The 11,142-nt window shown below is 42.5% G+C and overlaps 1 protein-coding gene across 1 annotated transcript in view; it reads right to left on the bottom strand.

Annotated features, from left to right (window-relative positions):
* Positions 1–521: 521 nt before the first annotated feature.
* Positions 522–11,142, bottom strand: part of LOC132462596 (deleted in malignant brain tumors 1 protein-like) — a 36,014-nt gene continuing 25,393 nt past the window's right edge. The window contains exons 10-18 of the mRNA XM_060058189.1: positions 6,413–6,781; positions 5,874–6,194; positions 5,147–5,467; positions 4,608–4,928; positions 3,916–4,236; positions 2,616–2,720; positions 2,496–2,527; positions 2,167–2,312; positions 522–2,061 (exon numbers count right to left, since the gene is read on the bottom strand). Of these exons, the coding sequence (XP_059914172.1) occupies positions 2,202–2,312; positions 2,496–2,527; positions 2,616–2,720; positions 3,916–4,236; positions 4,608–4,928; positions 5,147–5,467; positions 5,874–6,194; positions 6,413–6,781 (1,901 nt within the window). The 3' untranslated portion in view covers positions 522–2,061; positions 2,167–2,201. The remainder of the gene's footprint in view (positions 2,062–2,166; positions 2,313–2,495; positions 2,528–2,615; positions 2,721–3,915; positions 4,237–4,607; positions 4,929–5,146; positions 5,468–5,873; positions 6,195–6,412; positions 6,782–11,142) is intronic.

Here is an 11,142-nt window from a genome sequence, read left to right as displayed (position 1 = left end):
TTCCCCCAATTCCTTACCCACCATGGCCGAGAATCAATTCACAGGTGTTATTTTGCAAACCCGCACCCGCCCGTACACGCGAAATACATTCCGCACCCGACCAGACCACCTATACATTTATACCGAAGCACGACCCGCACCCGAAGGAAAACATTGGATGCAACGCAGGGGACTTTGGCATGGTGCTTTAAATTGCTGTGCAAAAAAAGCACATCATCCACTGTGGACAGTTTTAGATGACTCCTCCGCCCCTGAATAAGATATCCAGCACCGGAGAATTCTCGCTCGTAATCCCAAAACCCGCGACTGACCAGCGCTGTTCAGGCGTCCGACCCGACCCCCACCCGTTTCCGACACAGTATTCTTTTTTACCCGGGTCTTTATTTGTTGTGGAAGTACCAGAGACGTCCGAGAAGCCGACGCAGTCTTTAATTCGTAATATCATCTGAAGGTGCACACAGCTTTTGTGAAAACTGAAAAAAGAAATTGTGCAATAGTCATACATGGATCGAGATCTGTCTATAGAGAAATAATAGATTATATAGATCTGCAACTACTATGTTCCTTATGCTACTACAATTCAGAAGCATATATGTATCTAGAACTATACAACTTCATGAAACATTCAACAATTGTGGTACATCACAAACTAAATGTAATTACGTATTCAGAAATCCTTTCATATCTACATCACATGAAACAAATATGGATGTTATTTTACATTTTTATAACCAGCAGCGAGGCAAAAGGGTTAAAGGTGAGGAGAGTTAAGCCTGAGAGGGAAGGACTCTTGAAAGGGCTCTGAAATTTAAGTGATATCTCATTCATCAATAGGTCATGAAGTATCGTATTTGGCTATTACATTTTAAAATTAAAACAATTCAGAAATTTTTTGAACAATGAAAAGAGATAATGTTCTTGAAAATAAGTAAATGATAAAAAGTAAAGCAGCAGTACCAGCTTTGGGCAGATATGTCCCCAATATATTGTCTACATTACGTGAAATAATTGTAATAGATTTAGAATGAATGGTGGACAAAATGTGGCCTGCGTACCATAGGGGCCATACAGATAACCTTTCATGGGGCCCTAAAATCCTGGCTACGCCCCTGTGCATAACAGTACTGCTGCCAGGGCCCAATTCAGAAAGTCAAATCTCCTCACCTTTATACCACCTTTCCTTAACCTTTGTGGAAGTCATCGGGTGAAGGAGAGATGAAAAGCTGCTTCCTTTCAAACAGAGGAAAAGCCAGCCCTGTTTAAAATGAATTGTGCGGCAGTGAGTATTGCTGACCTCTAGCGTCGCTAGGGTGAAACTACAATTTTCCGAAGATGGACTACAACAAGCGCTCTTTCGATCCATCACTTCTTGTCGGATTGATTTCAATAAGGTTGTCGCCAACAGTGAGATTCACCCAGGTCGGACTTGGCCAAAGGGAATCTTTTAGGCCACTTGAATCCCAATTCACAAGTAAAAAAAAAAGAGGCCTGAAAAGACGGAATGGCGGAAAAGACGGAAATAATATTGGTTGAGTAAGCTGAAGTTTGAAAGAAAAAGACACAAGCGCAAAACATTAGTTGGTTTGCGAAGGACTCAGGCTTCATGTTATTTTCAAAAAATTTTGGATGCCTCTCACATGCACTGGCCAATCACAACACCCGATGCATAAAGTAGCCAAGTATAATCACAGGAATCAAACCTCTATACCACATATATGGGTTAACATAAAGATGTGACATGCACGAGAACAATGACAATCCCTTCTACTAAGACAATAAGCATGCATTCAAATGAAAAAGCAACATGTGTGATTTTGGAATACATTCATAACGCAGGCAGTCTTTGATTGTAACATTAACTAGTTAACATTAACACAAGTCATTCTAAGTAAAGTGAGAGGAAGAATGAAGGGGGCTCCTTTGTTCATTGTGGCTGTCATAAAGCCCTCCCCCTCTCCTCCTGTCAGGATGAGGTGAGCCAGGAATAGACGGGTTCACAGCTTTAAGGGGTCCACTTGGAGTCAGCTCAGTAACCGGGGTTCATCTCAGGGGCAGCAGAAGCTGTGGATGAGGGACATGTCGGTAACCCTCGGGATGTAGGCCTTCGTTGACTCTGCTTTTCCACACTTATTTCATTCATGTCGGCAAGATAATGCTGATACTTACTTTAAACCTCCAGCTAATATCTCCCATAGAGCCTCCTAGGTGCTTATGGGGTTGAGTTCTATGTCAGTGGGCTCCAAAGGGAGAGGAGGGGGTCCTAACAGGCTCACATTCATATAGATGGCGGCAGCTTGGTCACAGTTTGGACACTGGGAAGAGAATGTCATGTACGTGTGTTCTGTTGTTTAATTATCTTATCAACAACATTTTCTCTTTTATTGATATGTTCAATATTTATAGTGGTTTAACGTTGACATTTGGAAATTCGAAGGGTATTTATCGGAGGTAAGAAATGTGAATAGCAACATATTTGGAGGGTATAATTTACTTACCAGTTCAGAATCAAGGTTTTCTGTATGATGCTCTATTGAAAAAATGGCACAGACACATAACATGTATCTCCATGAGAGTAAGGTTTGATTTAATTCAAACTGTAGTCTAATGTGACTTACTCTTTTTCCTCCAGCAATAAAGAATGACCAGAATGATGATGGGAATGACGAAGGCCGAACGCCAGAGGTTAATTAATTTCAGATTGTTTTTGTTGCCAGGAATACCTGTCAACAGATAAAACAGAGGAAGGGATTCAACAGGGATGAGTCAGTGATCCATCAACCTCATCCAACCGGGACATTCTAACTTAAAAAAGGAACAGTAGGATGTCTCTCTTGAGTGACCAATTCCTTTTTTCACTTGCCAAACAACCAAAGCAGTCACTGGTGAATGTGAATTCTTACTATCACAATGCATAGATGGCAACAATTGACGGTGACCAGTCACAAGTCAGTAGGGTGCAATGAGGTGAGGGTCCCCAAGCGATTCAGAGTGAATCAGAGTCACAGCAAATGCCCTGATAGCGTTAAGCATTTGATCATTTTTGTGGAAATTAACCCAAAACTTCTCACACGTCTCAAGGGCGATGGCCACTATATACATACATAGTTACAATTCTGATATTATGACGTGGAATTGTGAATTTGAATAGGTTTTTAAAGGGGTGATATTATGCCACCACGTGTGAGTGTGAATAGCCATTAAAAGCTGTTTGATATTCTGCCGGCTTTGAATGGCTAATCACACTCACACATGGTGGCATAATATCACGCCCTTCGATTTTCTAACATGTCCATAGAGAACTAGAACTGTTTGTCACTACGACAAATAAGGCAGGCAGCCTTATTTGTTGTAATAGCAGATAAACAAAAGGAAGAAGTTGGCAGGCAACATAATAAACAAGACTGTAAGATATCATGACCATAATTCTAAGAGATTTTTAGATTTCGATCTAACTTTGGGAAATCCAGTAAATGTTATCTTAAAATACACAATGGGTCCAGCAGACAGAAATGTCCAGCAGGCAAAGTGTGACCGCATATCAGAGGGCCCCCTGGAGACAAATCTGTGTTTTCGGGGACATGCTTCCCGAGAGATGATACATTGGCAATGTATCATCCTCTGCAAGATGGGAACATCTCCACCCTGCCTGAACAGGGGTTGTTGGAGAGACCGTCAACCAGTCTCACTGGAGGGCCAGCTACGACAAAGGAAAACATTTGACTACCGGTTGATTGAAGAATTCATTGATTGAAGACAACCTCAAATAACAAACAAAATAACCAAGTTTTCATCGCATGCTTTCGGGAAAAATGGGATATTATTTATTGGAAAGGAAAATAAGCCTTAGATTTAGTGTCATGTTATTTTAGCAGAAGACAAAGCAGATAATGTGTAGCCACATGTTAAATGTATTACCTTCACAGACAACTCCAGCGTCCTGCTGGTGACCACAGTTGTGGGTCCACAGTCCGCTGTGGCCACACTGTGTGAGCTCAGATTCGTGGCCATTGCAGTTGACATCATCCAACCCTATTGGCCCTTGTCCAGGTCCAAAAGTGGCCCCATGTGGTGCAGACAGCACCCTCCCACAGCCCAACTGTCTACACACCACCTGGGCATCGACCAAGTCCCAGCCACGATCACAAACTGTGGCCCACTGGCCATAGAGGAGGACCTCCACCCTGCCTGAACAGGGGTTGTTGGAGAGACCGTTGACCAGTCTCACTGGAGTTGAAGCTTTGAAAAGAGAAAAAATAGCAACAAGAACGACTTGATTGAAGAAGTACTGGAATGAACACAACCTCAAATAACAAACATAACAGTTGAAAGGTATTGTCAGCCCATGCATCGGCGAACCCAGCGACCACCTTTTCCAGTGATACGACTGTGAGCATGTCATTACTCCTACGCAACTATGCCTCCAACAGGGGCGTGTCTTTGATGTTCAGCACTGGGTCTTTTTTTACTCCCAAAAACACACGTGCACACACATACAGACAATGACAAAGACACACACACACACACACACGCTCACCCACACCCACATACACACACACAAACACATGCACACACACACACACAAAGACACACACTAAATGCAGGTTTACCATCACAGATGATGCCAGCGTCTTGAGCGTGATTGCAGTTCTTAGAACCAAACCCTTGATGTTCACAGTCGGTTATTGACGTTTCATTTCCTCCACAGTTGACATCGTCCAACCAGATGGGTCCTGTTCCCGGTCCAAAATATGCCTTGTTGGTGGCTGATATGACACTGCCACAGCCCAGCTGTGTACAAACCACCTGGGCATCATTCAGGTCCCAGCCATGATGACAAACTGTGCCCCACTGGCCCTGGAGGAAGACCTCCACCCTGCCTGAACAGGGGTTGTTGGAGAGACCGTTGACCAGTCTCACTGGAGGGCCAGCTACGACAAAAGGAAAACATTTGACTACGGGTTGATTGAAGAATTCATTGAATGAAGACAACCTCAAACAACAAACATAATAAGCAAGCTTTCATCGCATGCTTTCAGAAGAATGCGATATTATTTATTGGATAGGAGAATAAGCCATAGATTTAGTTTCATGTTATTTAAGAAGAAGACAAAGCAGATAATGTGTAGCCACATGTTAAAAGTATTACCTTCACAGACAACTCCAGCGTCCTGCTGGTGACCACAGTCGTGGGTCCACAGTCCACTGTGGCCACACTGTGTGAGCTCAGATTCGTGGCCATTGCAGTTGACATCATCCAACCCTATTGGCCCTTGGCCAGGTCCAAAAGTGGCCCCATGTGGTGCAGACAGCACCCTCCCACAGCCCAACTGTCTACACACCACCTGGGCATCGGCCAGGCCCCAGCCATCATCACAGACTGTGGCCCACTGGCCATAGAGGAGGACCTCCACCCTGCCTGAACAGGGGTTGTTGGAGAGACCGTTGACCAGTCTCACTGGAGAGGCAGCTATGAAAAGAGAAAAAATATCAACGAGAACGAGTTGATTGAAGAAGTACTGGCAGGAACACAACCTCAAATAACAAGCATAACAGTTGAAAAGTATTCACAACCCATGCATCGGCAAACCCAGCGACCACTTTTTCCAGTGATACGCCTATGAGCAGGTCATTAATAAATACTCCCATGATGCCAGCGTCTTGAAAGTGCCTCCAACGTGCCGCAACTATGCCTCCAAAAGGGGCGTGTCTTTGTTGATCAGCAAAGGGTATTTTTTCACTCCCAAAAACACACATGCACACACATAAAGACAACGACACACACACACACACACACACACACACACACACACACACACACACACACACACACACACACACACACACACACACACACACACTAAATGCAGGTTTACCATCACAGATGATGCCAGCGTCTTGAGCGTGTTTGCAGTTCTGAGAACCAAACCCTTGATGTTCACAGTCGGTTATTGACGTTTCTCTTCCTCCACAGTTGACATCGTCCAACCAGATGGGTCCTGCTCCCGGTCCAAAATATGCCTTGTTGGTGGCTGATATGGCACTGCCACAGCCCAGCTGTACACAAACCACCTGGGCATCATTCAGGTCCCAGTGATCATCACAAACTGTGCCCCACTGGCCCTGGAGGAAGACCTCCACCCTGCCTGAACAGGGGTACTTGGAGATACCGTTGACCTGTCTCACTGGAGAGGCAGCTACGACAAAAGGAAAACATTTGACTACGGGTTGATTGAAGAATTCATTGATTGAAGACAACCTCAAATAACAAACAAAATAAGCATGTTTTCATCACAGGCTTTCGGATGAATGGGATATTATTCATTGGATAGGAAAATAACCCATAGATTTAGTGTCTTGTTATTTTAACAGAAGAAAAAGCTGATAAGGTGTAGCCACTTGTTAAATGTATTACCTTCACAGACAACACCAGCGTCCTCACTGTGACCACACCAGTGGGTCGGCACTCTATGGCCACACTGTGTGAGCTCAGATTCGTGGCCATTGCATTTGACATTAGCCAACCCTATAGGCCCTTGACCAGGTCCAAAGGTGGCCCCACGTGGTGCAGACAGCACCCTCCCACAGCCCACCTGTCTACACACCACCTGGGCATCGGCCAGGTCCCAGCCATCATCACAAACTGTGGCCCACTGGCCCTGGAGGAAGACCTCCACCCTGCCTGAACAGGAGCCATTCCCCCCATTCACCAAGCGGACCTCCCCCTCAGTGGCTCGGTGGTCGTCTGGTCCTTGAGGAGCGGTCGTTGGATCACTGGTATGACCTGTGGTTGAATAGGTTGTATAAGTTTGAGGTATGGAAGGTATTGGTTCAAAAGCCTTGGTGTTCTCTCACTGTCTATCCACCTGGAAAACAAGTCTCTGTGAACTCACAAGGCTACCACTGGCCCAATTCTGCCAAACTAACTAACGAAAGTTTTACCATAACAAGATATCTATTGCTGCTCTCTGGAGAATAGGTTGCCTGCTTCATGATATGTTTGAGTTTCAACTCAGAACATCTTGATTTAAAATGTGCATGACATATTTATTTGAAGCTATTGTTTACATATTTCTGATATAAATGCTAGAAAATAAGTTTGGGGTTTTACCTATAATAAAAGGTAAGCAGACAAAAAGCAGAGAGAAATAGAGAGCAGAGATACATGATAGATACTGTTGTCCTCGTTAGTCAGAATAAGAAAATTACTGATAAGGCGTCTAACCATGAAAGTATATATCGGGCCTGGGGCTAATTGGTTGTCTTGTTTCTGACAAAAAACAAAAACACGTTTGTCTTGTTTCTTAATAAGACAACCAATGTGATAAGAGAACTAGCCTGCCTGCCTTATTTGGTATCTAAGCAGCCAACAAGGGGAAGATGACCTGTATGCAACATGAAAAACAAGACAAAGGATGCACATGAATTTCAAACTTCAAATGGCTCAGTTTATGACCAAATAATACGGCCTAATTCACACATGGAATAAGGTTTTCTTCGACAACTTCAGAAATACTGAGTCCTCAAATAAATTTCGGCAAAGAAAACTTAACACACATGTGATATGCGGCAACTGTGGTTCTATTCAATGATATACGAAATTAATTATAAACATTGTTTCGTATCAGTATTGTATGTATTTTGTTCTCGACTTGTTCTCCTAATATGCATGTGCGGTTAATATACATTGCCATGGACTGTTTTATGCGTTGCGTGTTTAGTTTGCGTGTGTTTAAACAGATGGACGCACACACGCGTGCCCGCATTCATTAATTCTTTAACACATACACACACGCGCGCCCCAATGTGTGGCTAGGTAGATGAGAGAAGCAAAGTGTATGCGCGAGGTGCACAAGCAACATTATGCATGCGCCCTTAAAATAGAACAACGCGTCACTGACTTTAAACCAGGTATTTCCTGGTTTGTGGCGCAAATGATTTCTGAAACTGCAAAATAGCACCAGGGAACATTTGCGCAGATCATTTTTTCGATATCGATCGATATCGATATTAATCACGATATATAATATACAAAAAAATAAAAATTAAAAAATGCATATATATCTTTTTTTTTCTCTTATTTTCAATGTTGTTGATAGGCTGTGTGTGTGTGTGTGTGTGTGTGTGTGTGTGTGTGTGTGTGTGTGTGTGTGTGTGTGTGTGTGTGTGTGTGTGTGTGTGTGTGTGTGTGTGTGTGTGTGTGTGTGTGTGTGTGTGTGTGTAACGGAAGCTCAAACATGCACCAGGGAATGGGCGTGTACCGCAAAACTGCGATCTGACTATTTTGTCAGTTCTGCCGCATTGGCTGTCAGGTAAATCCATATCAGAAATGTTTATTTTATTTTTTTAATTAAAAAAATAAATAATAATAATTCATATCGAGCATTTATGTCTAATGCGTCGTAATCGACGTGAGATTTATCGCGATTAATAATCGTAATCGAGTAATCGCCCAGCCCTGCGTGACAGTATGTCCTTGATCTTATTGTCGCTTTCCATTGGAAGAGCTGACATTTAGGTTACGGTGTTAAGATTTCTAAGAATAAATCGTTCCCCTTCGGCAAACACAAGATTTTATTTGTGTACCCTAAAATAAAAAATACACTAATGAATTAAACAGAGCATTGTTATAATGTACGTACATTTACTGATCCTGCTGTCTACACTGATACCCTTTTTCATCAAGATATAAAAACGAATCTGTACCAAAGAAGGACGGAAGAACATTATTTAGATATTTCAATAGAAAATAATGTTTAGTAAAGATGGATGTTCACCGAAAACAGATAACTTGTTTCAATGAAAGCAATACGCTATATTTATCAGAAATAAAAGGTTGGGAAATATTTTCGGTTTTACCTCGAAAGCCTACGAACCATTAAATGAGATATAGAGCAGAGATACAGGTTGGACACCAAACCGCTATGACGTTTCCAATAGATGCAACAATTTCTCTGACAGGGGCAAGCCCTTTTCTTCGCCACTGGCAACTTTTTTTAATCAGTAAAATTACACCCACACACACCAACTCTCCAAAATATGTGAACAATGTTTTTACTCTGAGAAACCAACAATGTGTTGCATTGTTGGTTTCATTCAGCAAATATTCTTAATTAGGGCTGGCTGCCCTTACCTAACCCCTACCTAACCCCAAACAGCAACTGAACTTGAAAAAACAATGTGATGAAAATCACGTAAGGGTTGTCAGAGTATCAGCTGTGGTGGCTGCTCCGACCGGCTCCTTCCTGTTACTTCCTGCTTCTGCACAAGAAAATCAATGCGGTGTGAGAACTAGCTTACCTTATTTTCTAGATAACTATCTGAAGTTATAGCAGACAGGCTAGAGGAAGAGGATTTACGGTGGTAGGCATAAGTTTAGGCACCCATGCTACAGCTGACTACAAGAGGAATAAAAAATCGTCTTATTGAGATTGATCTCAATGCCTTTATTAAACGATGTTGAAAAATCCAACCTATAATGACACCAATTTTCTTTGTGAATGAATAACGTATCGAAAATAAATATATGTTCTCCATTAAAATACAGGGTGCATAGGTGTAGACACCCGTATTTTAGATTCCCATAGATGTAGGTAGATCTTTTAAAAGCCAGTTATTTCATGGATCCAGGATACTATGCACCCTGATGAAGTCACCTAGGCCTTTGGAATTAAACTTGCCCCACATCACCACAAACCCTTCACCATACCTAGAGACTGGCATGCCTCTTTTCAGTAATAGCAGATATCATGAACCAAGGATCAATATGCTCACATGGAACTAAAAGATAAACATGGACTAAATGATACGGAAAAGTTTAGGTACCTTTTTTGAAAAATTGGATAAGGGACCAAATGGACCTCAACTACGGAGTAGCTACAGAAATGAGAGCCTGGGGGGAAGTATGTAGAAAGAACGATTGGAGAGGGTGGGTGCATCATGGGGGGGGTATGTATGAGAGGGTGGGTGCATCATGGGGGGGGTATGAGAGGGTGGGTGCATCATGGGGGGGTATGTATGGGGGTTGACTGGCTGTGGGGAGGAGGGGGGGGGGGGAGAAAGTGTGTACTGTGGAAGTATGTAGGAATTGGAAAGGATGGATTATTGGAAAGCTGTGCATGTGTGCACGAGGGGAGTCTGTGCGTGTGCATGAGAACAGCAGGAGTGGGAGCAGGATGCAATCAATTATTTACATATAGTCAATAGAAAAGAGGCACATTACTTACTGTAACATTTGTATTTATGCTGTTTTAAGACTTTTAAGAAGTTGTTTTTATGTTTGTTATTTGAATCTGTGATTCATTTTAAGCTGACCTATGGAGTTAGAAAGCTCAATCTATATTGTACGCTATAACATAACATAGAAATACTAATGATAAGGATATTTATTTTGTTTTTTAAAATGGACGTTCACGTTAACCAGATATCTTCTAACAATGAAAGCAATAGGCTGCATTAATCAGAGACAAATGGTAGGAAAATGTGTTTTTTACCTTGTAGTCCTACAAACCAATCCATGAGATACAGAGCAGAGAGAAACATAGACCATGAATACATGTTAGATACTGTAACCCTGCCTCGTTAGTCAGAATGAGGAAATGAGGGAACGGCATCGAACCAGAGGGGTAGATTAAGATTAGAACTCGTCCATCGGCCCCAGAGGACCTTTTTTATGAAAAGACTTTCCTCATAGACGCAACAACTCCTACGTCAGGTGTGGGTCTTCTTCTTCAGCACAAATGAATGTATTACACTATTATTATTATTACAATTTAGCAGTATAAGCGACAGACACACACAAAAGCAAAAACAAACACCCAGTTTGAGGAGAAAAGCAAGCTTTTGTACGGCGGTTCGGGCAGTTCAGAGGAACGGGTTTTGACAATGGGATCTTGTGGGTAGGCAAAGACCGAGTGGCAGCCATGGCCGCCTTTCTGTGAAGCCCTTGTCGAAGCGACTAACATGAAGTCCTTCAAATGGTCGGTAGGGGGTTGGAAGTGTTTGGAAGAAGATCTGACTTTGAAAATATATACGGTTGTACAGTAAACCTGGTTTAAACACATACCAGTTGTGTGTAAACCAATGGGTGATGTCATGGCAATACTTCTACATTTTACAGTCTATAATCTGTACCAACCAGGGTAT

Source organism: Gadus macrocephalus, chromosome 8 (assembly GCF_031168955.1).
Source record: "Gadus macrocephalus chromosome 8, ASM3116895v1".
In the NCBI taxonomy this organism is placed as follows: domain Eukaryota; kingdom Metazoa; phylum Chordata; class Actinopteri; order Gadiformes; family Gadidae; genus Gadus; species Gadus macrocephalus.
Note: the sequence above shows the minus strand (reverse complement) of the source record. Positions and strands in the feature narration are given on the sequence as shown.